Source organism: Arachis ipaensis, chromosome B5 (assembly GCF_059453495.1).
Source record: "Arachis ipaensis isolate K30076 ecotype BB chromosome B5, ASM5945349v1, whole genome shotgun sequence".
Lineage (NCBI taxonomy): Eukaryota > Viridiplantae > Streptophyta > Magnoliopsida > Fabales > Fabaceae > Arachis > Arachis ipaensis.
In genome coordinates this window covers 158773101-158788333 of record NC_142440.1, presented here as the reverse complement: position 1 = coordinate 158788333, position 15233 = coordinate 158773101, and the positions used below count along the sequence as shown (strand labels likewise).

The window sequence follows — 15233 nt, the reverse complement described above, 5'->3', positions numbered from 1 at the left end:
TGTGCCCATCTAGTTCTCTTGAAACTAAAAGTCGCAACCGAGACATGTGTAGAAAGACCAATTACCTTAGAGAATTGCACCTTCTGTTCATCAATTATATTGATTCCAAGTTCTCTTCTTATATCCTGCCAAAAACCAATACCAGATAATGAACAACAAATACTAGGAATCAACAACAATGAACAACAATGAACAAATAATTAAAAAAACAGAAACAGAAACACAACAAAATAAAATTACTAGCATTCAGCAAATATGAACAATGAACAACAATCAGCAAAACCGAACAAATAATGAACAACAATGAACAACAATCAGCAACAATGAACAAATAGATTGAGTAGAAATTGAATACAAATAAATCACAAAATCAACTCAAAACAAGCAAAAATAAATTAAAACCAGCAGCTCAGAATCACAGAATCAGAATTATTAATAAATTAAATCACAAAATCAACTCAAAACAAACAACTCAAATTAACAAAAACAGTAAATAAGCACAGTAACTCTGCCTATGTTACACTTGCGGTACATAGCCGGTCTGAAGTCCGGATAAAGGAGGAGGGTTGTGTTAGGTCTTCGGCAACCAACATAAAAATATAGCCGAACCCCCATGACATTAATCAAAGACATTATTGCGCTAAAGCTAGGTCGTTTCCCGGAAGCAACGCGCCGTATGGCTCGAGTACGGTGTCAAAGCAAGAGTCGCTGCATCGGTGCCCGGATATAGTGTTAAATGAGCAAGGGTTCTCGCGTTTTCGTGAACGGACGAGGGTAAATAAGCTAGTTCACAAAGTAAAAGGTAAAGGTCGAAGCAACAGAAGGTTGAGATTTGGGACATAGAACATAGGCACTCTAACTCAATTCTCTATAAATTTGTCTCTAATAGCTAATTCCAAATTCCAAACGTAGAAAAAGTTATAGGGATTACAAAGTGACGATCCAGATTGAAGATTTCACCTAAATGCCTCCTAACATAATCTGCACATACCTGAGAGCTATTTGATCCTTCCTTTCTCATTCTATTCCCTTTTTCTATACAAAACATTCTAGTATGCACAAAGTCTAGCCATGAAACAAGTCTCTCTTCACTAACAAACCGCATCTATTTGCATCGGAATACCTAGCGGAACTTCACTTGAGGTAGGGAGTTTTGTGCTATTTTTTATATGTCATATCTTAAATGTTTTTGAACATATATGTTAGCATCGGACGTCATGATATAATGTCTCTTTTCTTCATATGCATTATGCATTATAATAACAATCTTATGTGCATTAAAGAACTGAGGGAATGATCATTCGGTAAGGGAAGGTGACCCCAAAGACAAGATAATCGAAATGATCGTTCGGTAAGGGAAGATGATCGGCAAACCTTTGAGATAAAAACATTCGGTAAGGGAAGGGGACTATCCCATCAATTTTATATAATAATATATTTTTGTTGACATGACTCCCTTCTTGTGTATGTCTAAATAACCTTGATTGTAAATTGAACTGAGAGAATAATCCTTCGGTAAGGGAAGGTGACCCCCAAAGACAAGATATCGATATGATCCTTTGGTAAGAGAAGGTGATCGCCAAAACGTTTGGGATAAGAACCTTCGGTAAGGGAAGGGGACTCCCACCTTTTATACCGGTTTGAACTCAATACCTTCCAAAAAAGCTACGAGAAAAAGTAATAAAAAGTGCAATGAAAAATGTGATCATGATTGTTCTTCTTTTATTTTTTTTTTTTAATTTATGATTATGTTTATTATTGCATTCAAAGATCCTTCTTTTTTCCAAAGTTCCTTTTTGTATAATGTATGATATTGTTTAAGATCTTTATTTTATTCAGATCTATTCTGTTTGATTTATCTATGGCAATGTTACTATTCTTCTCTTATTTATTATTTATTTCGTCTTGCTTTATGGCCTATGAGAACATCATACCAAGGTTTATGAGTTACCTTTATATGTTTTAACGCTATAGGCATTTTGTATGCATTACACATGTCATAACATAAGTAAATGAGAAGCATCTAAAAGTCACACCACTCCGACTAATCAAGACTTTTGAAAATAATAATTGAACAACATTGCATCATCACTGTTTTTATTTTAAAACTTGGAGTGGCTGGGGATGGATACGATGACACCATATAGATAAACTACTGAGAAACTTTTGTTTCTCACCCCTCTCTCCGTACCATCTTCAGGAACGATGCAGTACGAAGCAATACAATTGAGGTGAAAAGACAGGTGCACTAGTGGGAGCAAGCTATCGAGGACGTAGATAAAAAACATTAAACGTTTATCTTAAGAAGGAAGAATATGCGATTGTTTTAGCCATAGTTAAACAAAATAAGAGAATTAGGATTTCCTATGTGTCTTATTTTATCCTTATTGACTGATTGCAATTGTAACTATTATGTTTCCTTTTTTATTTGGTATGAGTAAAGCTTGTCATTGTTGTGCCTTCATAGTTTAGCACACCGGTTTTTCATGTTAATATTTTCAAATCCACTTATATTTTTCAACTAGTAACTATTCTAATAAAAACTAATTATTCAATATTTTTATCTATAAATTAGTTTATATAAATATTTCACATTTGTTTTAAAAGAAAATTTTCGCAAGGTTTTGAATATCAGCTACTAAATATAATCCAAATAAAGCTTAACTCAATTTAAAAGTATTAAAGTGTTACATTACCTACTCTCCTTGATTAATAACCTACTCTCTTTGATTAAAATTTCTCATTACATATGTGCATTTACAGTTTTTTACACAATGAAACACCTAAACTAATTAATGAAAAGTAAAAAGATAATATAATTTTTTTAATGTCAAAAGATTTCTTGTTACGACAAAAATTATAAAAATCAACATTTTTGCCATTTCACTTGAGCTATTCACCGAACTATAAACTTTGGTAACTGATATTGTAGATTTCATTTACTCAAAATTGGATATATTCCTAGTCCTATATTTTATTAAAGAGTCGTATTAACAAAAGCAGCAAATACCTTGAATAATGGATATTTCAGAGTTAGTTTTAAAATGAATTTATTATGGCTAACAAACTAACTGAGCAGTCCAAATCTTCTATCACTTTTGACATTCTGTGTCAAGAATTATAATCTCACTTCTTTAATGACATAATGACAATTACAGTTCATAATTATCAAATCAAAAAAACATTGAACATGTAATGTAATAAAATACAAAAGTAAATGATTTCTGCACTTAATGCATGCACATCAAATCAAGCACATTGCTTAAAGTGAGAAAAGAAAGACTTCAACCACTTAAAATTAATATTGCATGTATTCAGCATTGGACACTAAAAAATTTCAGTTCTAACACTTCCAGTGCTATTAAAAATTACCAGTGTGCTTAATGTCAATATCAATCAAAAGGAAATGATAATCAAACAAGTTATTCCAAAATTAATCAAACATGATTAGCAGGTCTTTATATGAATTACAATCTTCATGTTGGTTATTGATTCCCATGGATCGACATGTTGATGTACCACTGGCTAAGATGTCTTTGGAAAAATCATTTTTTGTTGAATTTTGAAGCTGGTATGTATTTTCATTCATGTTAAATTTTCCACCAACTTAGTAAGGCTGCTGAGTTAGAGCTTCAATTGCATAATTTGATCCTTAGTCCTTGTCGAAAAGAGTGATATCATCTTAACCCACACAAAATTAAATAAAGTAGATAAGATCATCATATAAGAAAACGGTAAAAAATTGAAAAATAAACGATATAAGTAACTCTAATAGGCATGATATGATTATGTTCAGGACTTCAGGTCACTACTTTTTCTCCTGGGCTCCACCCAATTTTCTTTCTTCTGACTTCTGAGGTATCCTCTACAAAATTAAAAGAACAAAAAAAATAAGTAACGACACAAGATATTATTCTCTTTCCTAATCTGCTACATACACTTTGGAGAAAGCAGCATATCAAACTTAAACATGTGAGATATTCATCTTTAAAGCAATTTATAGAGAAATTATATGAAATGAAAAATCTATCAATTCATCCTTAAGGCAATTTATAGAGAAATTATATCAAATGAAAAATCTATCAGTACTCTTTAAGAGATAAAAGTGAAAGTAATAATATATGATATCCAATTTTAAAATGATGGGTTCTAGTTATCCATAATTTGTTGTCTAGATGCTTGTATTTTTAAAAATACCATATCACTGGCATTGGATTTTCCAAAATTAATGTGCAGGTTAGATGAATCGAATGATCAAAGTCTCTAGGCCGTTCATTCAATAAAACTACTACAAACCGTTAAAATATCATGATAAGACACAAAACACTCATCAAGCATTTGAACTAATATAGTGGATGTGATTGGCTATCAGATAGTATGTATAATAATATTAAATTTACAATAATATCAAACCTGTTATATTTTTACACTTTTTCAGCATGCAGGATTCATAATGCTTTAACTAAATTTACAATAATAATATCAACCACTTGTTTAACGATTAAAAGATTCCGTACATAACAGTGAAAAAAAAGACAAGATTATAGTTGAAAGGTACCCAATTTAATCACCCAACAGGCATCATGGATACAAAATTACCCAACAACCACCCAAAACAAACACTCAAAGCCTAGCAACAACATCAATGCTAAAGCTAAAACATAAAAACAAAAAACACAACAAAACAGAGACAGCAATCCCAACATGAAAGACACCAACTACAACAGCACCCCTGCCAAGAAACATCACTACCAAGATATTCCACCCTCAAATGCGTATAAGAGAGTGTCATTTACTTTGCAAATTAAGCATAAGACTGAAGAGCTCGTCTACACAAAGCATTATATTCAAAAGGTCAGGGCCATGAAGTTATTTACTTTACAAGTAGATAAAAGAAGCTTTTTCAGTTGCATATTCAAAAGTGGAATGAAGTGAGCACAGAAAGATTAGAAAATTACAGCAGAGTGAGGCCTGTGCACTTCATCCCCCTAAAGAACTTTTCCTTTTTCTTTTCATACTAATGATATACTATTCCAGATACAAACTATTCCAGATACAACACCAATTAATAATTTTCATTGAACTAAATTGAGGGAGGAAGAGAGTTTGAGTCTGGAAAACAATTAGGACCAGGAAAAAGCTCTTCCTAAAACAGGACCAGGACATATTCATGGTCTCATTAGGTGCTAATAGGGAAACTTAAATTTAGCATACCGATGTTAGCAACCAAGAGTCGAGCCTAGAATAGAACCAAGCACGAGCAAAAGGCCGACGATGTTAGCCAATGATATAAAGAATGCAGAGCAGACACATTGCCAACTTGCCACTATATTCAATCCATACTTAATAGTAAGACTTGGGCTCAACTTTGTGTTGGCCGTTGCTAGCAAACATCAAGCAGATCGCAACCCGACATGTTGATTGAAGGCTGAAACATTAATCCAGCTATTGCCAGCTTCCTTGACCAACCTTTTTGTCCTCATCATGCTTCTCAACTCATCTACACAATCCCACTTTCCAATGGCTGCATAAAAATTCGATACAAGCACAATATGGCTAGCTTTATCAGGCTCCATCTGCAAGAGATGCTTTGCAGCAAATTCACCTCTTTCAACATCCTGATTAAGACTACAAGCATTCAGCAATGCTATCCATACTCCTACAGTAGGCTTAGTACCTTGCTCAATCATATTTTGATATGCTGACCATGCTTCTTCCATGTTACCGGCTCGGCCTAAGATATCTATGAAGCATGCATAATGCTCTGGATCTGGTTCAAGACCATATTTCTCCCTCAACAAATTGAAGCATTTTTTACCTTCCTCCACCAATCCAGAGTGAGCACAAGCCGACAATACAGACAAAAAAGTCACAGAGTTCGGAATCACCTTATTCCCATCCTCCATCATCTGCTCAAACAGCTCAACACCTTCATGTCCACACCCACTCCGACCATATGCATCAACCATACATGTCCAGGAAATCACATCCTTCTGAGAAATTCCATTGAACAATGAACGAGCATGTGAAATTTTCCCACATTTCGCATACATGTCCAACAAGGCATTGCACAGTTGAGTCTCATAAGTGAAACCTTGACGTACTGCAACACAGTGAATCTGTTTCCCTACCCACAGATCCAGATTCTCAGAGCAGCCAACCAGAGAACTGGTAAGACCAACCACATTAGGCTTCATCAAGCTCAGAATTTTGAACCCTTGATCATACCTCTTATTCCTGATGCATGCAGAAACCAAAGAGTTATACATCATGTCATCTTTCCAACCCTTCAAACTATAGAAAACTTTCAAAGCATCATCAATACATCCAACACTGGAGTAAAAATCAATAAGAGCAGTGCTCAGCACAACCAAATCACGCCCCATGGACACCACCAAACCATGAACCTGTCTACCCAATTCCAAGGCCTTCAAAGAAGCACAACATTTCAACACGGAACAAAGTGTGAACTCACTGAGCATAACATTCTCCTTTCCCATTTCTCTTAGAACACTTAGTGCTTCAAGGGGAAGATCATGCCTCAAGAAACTCGAAAGCAAAGCATTCCAAGCAACAACATCCCTGTGAACCATCTCTTCAAAGATCCTTTTGGATTGTTCCAAATACCCATATCTCGAATACATGTCCATCAGTGCAGTTTTTGCGACAGTTCCGATATCTGCACCGGTTTTGATCATGTGAGTGTGGACTTGTTTGCCCCGCTTAGAGAGTGGTAACAAAGAGCACGCACGAAGGACAGGGGTGAAGGTGTGTGCATCAAGGTCAGAGCGTGTGCGTCGCACGTCACAGAAGAGGGTCCAAGCAGTGGCAAGGTCTCCACGGCGAACATATGAGGTGATGAGGGAGTTTACATGGGAAATGTCTCTATGGAGCATTTCATCGAACATGTTATATGTGAAGTTGGTTTTGGAGGTAAAATAGGACCGAATCAATGAGCATTTTGAAACCAACCAAGAACAAGACAACTCCAGCCAGCAGGTTCAAACCATCATCTCAATTCCGAAAGCCAGGTCCAGAATAGAGAGACAGGGGGCCAAACAGAGAGTCAATTCGGCCGTGAGGAAGTTACCGGGAGAGAAGATTGCACAACAACGCTGCGTTTGCCGCTGGGTTCACAGTACCAAGAATCAATCATCTCAAACAAACCCACCAGCACGCACGACGTAGCACTCGGAGCTCTTGAAGAGCCTAGTCGGAACCGATCAGGAACCACGCCGGAAGCGACCAAAGACGCCGAGAGGAGAGCTCCGCTGCGGTCCGATGGCTTAACCGATGATAGGAAGTGTTTGAGGTAGCTCGCCGGCCTTAGCTCCACGGCGACTTGGAACGGCGATCCTCTGGTAGAAGTAGTGCTCCTCAGGCGGACTTCATCATCTTCTCCTTCTGGAAGCGCAGCATCAGGAATCGCAGAGAGGGAGAGGGGAAAGCAATTTCTGTTTTTGAATTTTGGGGTTGTTTTCGGGTATTTTTCTCGGGGCGGGTCGGTCTATCCGGCCCATCTCACGACAAAAAAAACGATGACGGTGCTTGCGCATCTGGACGGTGTTCTACTTGGGATCTTTACTTCTGGGTCAGTAACTTTTGACACAATCTAACATTTCACCCACAGATCTGACCCAACAAAAAAAAACCATTTCACCCACAGGTGCAGGTCTGTCTGTGGTGGTGGCTTGTTTTTTTTGAAAGAGAAGCTCGACATATATTTCTTTGATATCTCCGGATTACCATCAACAACAAAAGTGATTCACACCTAACCACTCCTTGTTGATAATCTCTTTAACTCCTTTTCCTTTGTTTTGGAAGATCCTCCTGTTCCTTGGCTTGTTTATTTTGGCGCATTAAGTAACCCGTAACTGTGATCATTTTATACTTGTACTCGCTTATTGATATTGACATTGGAAATTGAATAGCATATGTTCCCACTGAGAAACTTTCATGTCTTGGAACGACTGTATTGATAGTATCTTGAAATCATAAACACCACCCGCAAATGATGAATGATATTTTGCAATGATTTTTAACGTTTAATATCATTATTATCCTTCCTCTCTTTTATTTATTATTTCCTTGTTTTTTGGGGAGAAAATACTTGTAACGAAACCATAGTTATTCGAAATGCATTGATTATTTAATATATCATTTTAAATCCGAGATGGTATTCATTTATCAAGGTTGAGAGTCAAGGGAACACGAAAATGGCAGAATTTGGTGTCAAAAGACTTAAATTAAAATTACTTTTAATCACGGATACATATAAAGACACAAGCAATATTTGTTCTTTCTCAAGGTTCAAAGTTCAGGTTATTTAGGAAGCCAACAGTTTTCTCTCACAAAAGCGGAGCCTGTTCGGTTTTAAACTACCTAGCAGAAACAATTTGATGAAAAGAAAGGGGAAAATACATTGGAATTGAGAAACCAAAAGCTCTTTATCTTCCTGGCTGCAGATCAAGCCTTTGAAGGTGATTCACTAGAGCTGATAGCAGGATTATCCTTTCCTGACTTGGATTGAAGTGCTTCTAGCGTGTCGTGGAACTCTTGAGGAAGAGGAGGAGGTCGGTGGAGGGGAACATGCCTGGGAACTGGTGCATCATTCTCGATCACCTCAATTTCATGATCATCTGGGACACCCCAAGGATCCCACTCTGAAATCCAAACATAAACATGACTATTTAAATCAATTTCGTAATATAACAGTTGCCTTACATGTGTATCGTTCAATCCAAAAAGAAAGGTAAAGCACGTGCAGAATGGGCAGCAGATAACATGCTACTTCTACGTGTATTGTTTAACTACGTGAGTCATTATATCATACAAAGTGAATGTCATATTTAGGAGTATTATTGTATCATATTTGCATATACATTGTTATCCTGCATATGTTGAAACATGGTTATAACTTATAAGAGAAAATCAACTGCACTTGAATGAATGTCAATAAGAAGAAACCTAAGCAAACTATTCTTTGGTGAAATGGTATGATCCTACAATGTGACTTCTAATCAAAATTCAAGGTTATATAAACTATACTACTAGAACTTGAAATGCTCAAACTTTAACAGCTAAAATATTGTGATGCAAGTCCATTTAACTTGTCAAAAAGACAGGAGCGCATCTTGAACTGAAAAACTATCCACCAGTACATTCATCAAGAGCTAATGAAACACCTCGAAACACCAAGGGTCAGGTAAAAACCCAGGAAGGTGTGAACTATCTCAACTTATTGTGTACCAAGTGGATAAAAATCCAGAATTAGGCTTGAAAGACAAAAAAAACAATTGAGTATGACTGTGAACCAGGTCCACAAGGAACTTTAAATGTAGAAAAACAGATAAACAAGTACATGCTAAAATCTAAAACTCCAAGGATGTTATAGGCGGAGGCAGGAACCAACTTGATAGTGTCTTCCTCAGATAGTTTTTATCCCATTGCTAACTTCTACACAGGTTATGTAGTACACAAGATTTTATAGGTTTGATAGACCAACTTTTGCTAACAATGAAAAGCAAAGTGGAACCAAAGGAAAACATCCCCGTGTTTATTCAAATATATATACATATTTCCTTCCTTTGCTCAACATTCACGCGATTCCACAAGCATATAACACACACAGGTGCAGGAAAACACAAAAAAAAAAAAAAAACATCACAACCCTTGTATGACCAGCATATGATAAAAACAACACGACTTAATTATCATTTTCAAGAACCACCAATTTTCCACAAAGGCACACATCAAAGTATCAAACAACAATTTGATCATGTAGTTAAAACTTCAAAAATCAGTCCCCGCAAAATGCATTGTATCCCACATATTAATATTAATCGCTAAAATGAAACAACTAATTCGACCTAAAAATTTCCCATTTCTCAGCACACATTGACCTTCCCTTAAAATCAATCCCATAAAAATTCCCAAATTCTCCATTTCTCACAATCCAAACAATCAAACAGAACAAATCAATTGAATTCAACAAGCGAATCACGAATCCAACAATTACCGATCATTTTATCGATGAGCTTGAGTTCATCCTGAGCTTCCTCGATGAGCTCCTCGACCTGGCCACAACTGAGTCGCTTCTCGATATTCTCCCAATCCTCTTCTTCCTCGCAGACCTTGAGCCGGTGCCTCGTGAAACTCTCCACCGCCTTACGGTACCCTTCGTCCTCCGGCACCGCCTGGATCTCCTTCAGTGTCTTCCTGTATAGCCCTATCAGAACCTCCCTCGCGTTCGGCACCACGTCCAATCCAACGATCCCCGTTGTCTGCTTCACCTTCGCCATTAACGGCCGAGCCACCGCCCTCAGAAACATTTTCGGTCTCCTCCGATCACTCACTCTCAGTCACTCCTTCCTTCTTCTACGATCTCTGACTCTCTCTCTCTCTCTCTCTCTTTCTCTCTCGTAGAGTAGATGCTGGAGACTGTGTGGTGAATGGATCTATATTGGGCCTTCCATTTATGGGTCGGGTGTTCTAAAATCCGAATCAATTTGGTCCAGATTCTGTTGTTAATTGGACCTATAATGAGGCCCAAATATTTTTTTTTTCTCATGTGCAATGTTGATTATGCAGCTTATTCCATGACTAAACATACAAGATGATGCAGCTTATTTAGGATGAGTTTGACAAAGCTTTTTCAAGAGGTGTTTGTGTTTTTAAAAAGCACAATCAACTCTATTTTGAAAGCACCTCAGCGGAAGCTTTTTAAAGTTGGTTTTATGTTTATCAAATTTTCTTTATTTTTTCGCACATATTTTTCGCTATTATATTACCATTGAAATCCTTTTATATTTCTAACTTCTCATCCTAACCTTCACAAATTCTAATACAGTTTTCATATATTGTTAGAAAATTAAATCAAGAAGTATGCAAGTAACAAAAGTTTAGAAAAGTCAAAGGCAAAATTCAATTTGAATTCAAAGTGGTTACAAAGTTCATGGTTCATCACCAAGATTCTACAAACTTCTTGTGCTATCTATCAACTTGCATAGATTAGAATTTTCATGAAACATGGTTAAAGAATTGAAGAAGCAAAGTTTGAGTTGAATACAAATAATCATCAATTGGCTAGATATTGCTAGAAGCTAACATATTAGAAGCTTGAAGAGTTTTGAAGAACATTCAAAAGAATAGCACAACTACAACATTCTACAACATTGAAAAAATTCAAAATCAAATTGAATTGAAATTAGAAGATGATAGAAACTACATGAATACAAGTTGAAAGAAGATTCATGAAGCCAACTCATAAAATGGTGGTCATTACAAAATTGATTTGTGATTCATAAATTATTATTTTAGTAGGAAGCATTGCCTATATAAAGGCACATATGTCTTGTGTATTTTGTGTGTTCCATAATGAAATGAGTATGTTATGAAATTCTCTCCTTTGTCTTATGAGTGTTAGTGAGTTTGAGAGATGAAAAATATGATAGTGTCATTTATATGAGTGAGTGATCCTAGGGCCATTTAGTTGTGGGTATTATATTTACATTTGGTATCAGAGCTGGTTAATCCAGCGCCTGGTGTTTGAGAGTTTATGAGGTGTGGGAGAGTTCTCACATAGTTGTTTGTTCATAGAGTCGGTATGGCAAACACTTTCAATATTGTGTGGTCCGGTCCCAAGTTAGATGGGAAACTTGATTATAGTTATTGGGAGACTTTGATGTCTACCCATTTGAAGGCCCAGAACCTGTGGAATTTCATTGAACCGGGTTTGCAAGAAGGAGTAGATGCTGCCCAACAAAGGAGAGATCAATTGGCGCTATCTCAAATTCATCAAGGAGTAGATTATACGGTGTTTGGCAAAATAGCAAATGCCAAAAGTGCAAAGGAAGCATGGAACACGTTGAAGCTATCATACAAAGGCGTAGATAAAGCTCAGAAAGCAAAGCTACAGTCTTTGAGAAGAGAATATGAAAGGTATGAGATGTCGAGCTCAGAAACTGTTGAGCACTATTTTACTCGTGTTACAGATCTTGTCAATAAGATGAGAGTCTATGGAGAAGATATGCCCGATAGAAAAGTAGTGGAGAAAATTCTTCGCACCATGCCGATGAAGTATGACCATGTGGTGACTACGATACTAGAGTCCCACGATATGGATACTATGACAATTGCAGAATTGCAAGGAACCATGGAAAGCCACATCAGTAGAATACTGGAGAAGTCAGAAAAATCAACCGAGGAAGCCCTGAAAAGCCGAGTGAATTTCAACAACATTGCAGAATCAAGCCGTACACAAGAAGGACGAGGTCGTGGTTTTAATTTTCAAAGTAGAGGCAGAGGAAGTTTCAGAGGTAGAGGTCGTGGCAATTACAACCAAGGAAGTTACAATAACTTTACACCACCTAATCAAGGAAGAGGTGGAATGAATTTTAGGCCTGTCAACCGAGGAAGAGGTCGAGGCAATTTTTATCAAGAAAGAACCAATTTCAACTGCTTTCATTGTGGAAAGTATGGACACAAAGCAACAGATTGCAGATTCAAAGTGGTGAATAACAATCAAGCACACGTTGCAGAAAATCAGCATCAAAATAATGATGATAATCCGGGTACTCAAACTTTATTTTTTACAAGTAATTCATGTGCTGAAGATGAAAATATATGGTACTTGGATAATGCTTGCAGTAACCATATGTCTGGTAGAAAGGAGTTATTTTCTTCATTAGATGATTCCGTTAAATTATTATTGAAGTTTGGTAATAGTACGAAGATCCCTATTGAAGGAAAAGGGCACATACCAATTAGATTGAAGGATGGTTCTCTGAGTTATATTTCTGATGTTTTCTATGCTCCTGAACTTGATTACAATTTACTGAGTATGGGGCAATTATTTGAGAAGGGATATAAGATGATAACTTATCGTGGATATTGCACTGTATTTGACAACAATGGAAGGTTCATTGATAAAGCAAAGATGACTTCAAACAGAATGTTTCCATTAAAAATTCAACATGTTAATCCCTCTTGCATGAGTTCTGTGATACTTGATGATAACTGGCTGTGGCATATGCGGTTTGGGCACTTTCATTTTTCTGGCCTAAACTACCTGTCAAGAAAAGGACTTGTTTCTGGTCTACCACGGATTCATATTCCCAATTGTATTTGTGAGATTTGTCAACTGGGAAAGAAGCACAGAGATCCATTCCCTACAGGAAAGTCTTGGAGAGCTAGAAGATTGCTTGAAATTGTGCATTCAGATCTCTGTTCTGTAGAAGTTCCAAGTAATGGTGGTAGCAGGTACTTTGTCACTTTTATTGATGATTTTAGTAGATATACATGGGTATATTTTCTGAAGCAGAAATCAGAAGCATGTGATGTCTTTAAGACATTCAAAGCGTTTGTCGAAAAACAAAGTGGTTGTAAAATCAAAATTCTCAGAACAGACAGAAGAACAGAATATCTTACATGTTCAGAATACTTTAAGCAACACGGGATTCAACATCAACTAACAACTAGATACACTCCTCAACAAAATGGAGTTGCTGAAAGAAAGAACAGAACCATCATGGATATGGTCAGATGCATGCTCAAGTCAAAACAAATGCCTAAAGAGTTTTGGGCAGAAGCAGTCGCAACAGCAGTTCATATTTTAAACAGGTGTCCAACAAAGAGTGTTCGTGATAAAACTCCAGAGGAAGCTTGGAGTGGAAAGCGGCCTTCCATCCATCATTTCAGAGTCTTTGGGTGTATCGCTTATGCCCATGTACCAGATCAATTAAGGAAGAAGTTAGATGACAAAGGCGAGAAGTGTATCTTTATTGGCTATAGCACAGACTCAAAAGCATACAAGTTGTACAATCCAGAAACAAAGAAAGTAATCATCAGCAGAGACGTGACGTTCGACGAGAAAGACATGTGGAACTGGAACACAGAGACAGAAAAGCAGCTGACTATAATTCCAAATACATGTGACGAAGTAGAAGAAAGACAACCTGACATAACTGAACAACCAGAATCATCTAGAAGATCGCAAAGAGAACAGAGACTACCTGCTAGATTAGCAGATTATGAAGTTGGCAATGACAACGATCCGTCCGATGAAGAGATCATAAATTTTGCTCTATTTTCAGATTGTGAGCCGTTGAACTTTGAATAAGCCTTTAAAGACAAAAATTGGAAGAAAGCAATGAATGAGGAGATTCATGCCATTGAGAAGAATGATACATGGGAGCTGACAGATTTACCAGCAGATAAGAAGCCGATTGGAGTAAAGTGGGTTTACAAAACTAAGTACAAACCCAATGGTGAAGTTGATCGTTTCAAAGCAAGATTAGTTGCAAAAGGATACAAACAAAAACCAGGTATCGACTACTTTGAAGTATTTGCTCCTGTTGCTAGATTAGACACTATTCGTATGATTATTTCACTCTCGGCTCAAAATAAATGGAAGATACATCAAATGGATGTTAAGTCTGCATTTCTAAATGGCACTTTAGAAGAAGAAGTGTATGTTGAGCAACCTGCAGGATATGAAGTTCTTGGAAAAGAAGATAAAGTTTATAAGTTAAAGAAAGCTTTGTACGGGTTAAAACAAGCACCAAGAGCATGGTACAAGAAGATTGATTCTTATTTCATTGAGAATGGTTTTAGAAGATGTCCGTTTGAGCATACTCTTTATATCAAGTTCGTTGAACCTGGAGATATCTTGATCGTGTGTCTTTATGTTGATGATTTAATCTTCACTGGGAACAATTTGAAGATAATTACAGAATTCAGGGAGGCTATGATAAAGCACTTTGAAATGACAGATATGGGCTTGATGTCTTACTTTCTTGGTATTGAAGTGGTTCAAAGAGATGATGGAATTTTCATTTCTCAGAAGAAATATGCAAATGACATTTTGAAGAAATTTCAGATGGAGCATTCAAAGCCAGTTTCTACTCCAGTCGAAGAGAAGTTCAAGTTGCTGAGAGAAGATAAAGGAAGAACAGTGAATCCTACATATTACAAAAGTTTGATTGGAAGTCTGAGGTACTTAACTGCGACTAGACCAGATATTGTGTTTGGAGTTGGTTTGCTTAGCAGATTTATGGAGGAGCCTTGTACCAACCATTTGCAAGCGGCAAAGAGAATTCTTCGATATATCAAAGGTACTTTAAATGATGGAATTTATTATGAGAATACTAATGAAGTAAACCTTGTTGGCTACACTGATAGTGATTGGGCCGGAGATATAGAAACAAGAAAAAGTACTTCAGGGTTTGTATTTC

The 15233-nt window shown here is 36.7% G+C and overlaps 2 protein-coding genes and 1 pseudogene across 3 annotated transcripts; 1 reads left to right on the top strand and 2 right to left on the bottom strand.

The window, feature by feature from the left end:
- Positions 1 to 3659: 3659 nt before the first annotated feature.
- Positions 3660 to 7456, bottom strand: LOC107644896 (pentatricopeptide repeat-containing protein At5g66500, mitochondrial pseudogene; annotated as a pseudogene). Its single transcript, XR_015883788.1, has 2 exons — positions 5215 to 7456; positions 3660 to 3865 (listed from the first exon to the last, which is right to left on the bottom strand). The product of XR_015883788.1 is annotated as a pentatricopeptide repeat-containing protein At5g66500, mitochondrial pseudogene (transcript).
- Positions 7457 to 8217: 761 nt separating this feature from the next.
- Positions 8218 to 10449, bottom strand: LOC107644894 (NADH-ubiquinone oxidoreductase-like protein). Its single transcript, XM_016348847.3, has 2 exons — positions 10019 to 10449; positions 8218 to 8663 (listed from the first exon to the last, which is right to left on the bottom strand). The coding sequence occupies exons 1-2, from the start codon at positions 10329 to 10331 to the stop codon at positions 8467 to 8469; spliced, it is 510 nt and encodes a 169-aa protein (XP_016204333.1). The 5' UTR covers positions 10332 to 10449; the 3' UTR covers positions 8218 to 8466.
- A 978-nt stretch (positions 10450 to 11427) lies between these two features.
- On the top strand, positions 11428 to 12564 carry LOC107641542 (uncharacterized). The gene is made up of 2 exons (XM_088486116.1): positions 11428 to 12317; positions 12400 to 12564. Exons 1-2 carry the CDS (start codon positions 11606 to 11608, stop codon positions 12513 to 12515), a joined length of 828 nt encoding a protein of 275 aa, XP_088342242.1. The 5' UTR covers positions 11428 to 11605; the 3' UTR covers positions 12516 to 12564.
- The last annotated feature ends 2669 nt before the right edge of the window (positions 12565 to 15233 follow it).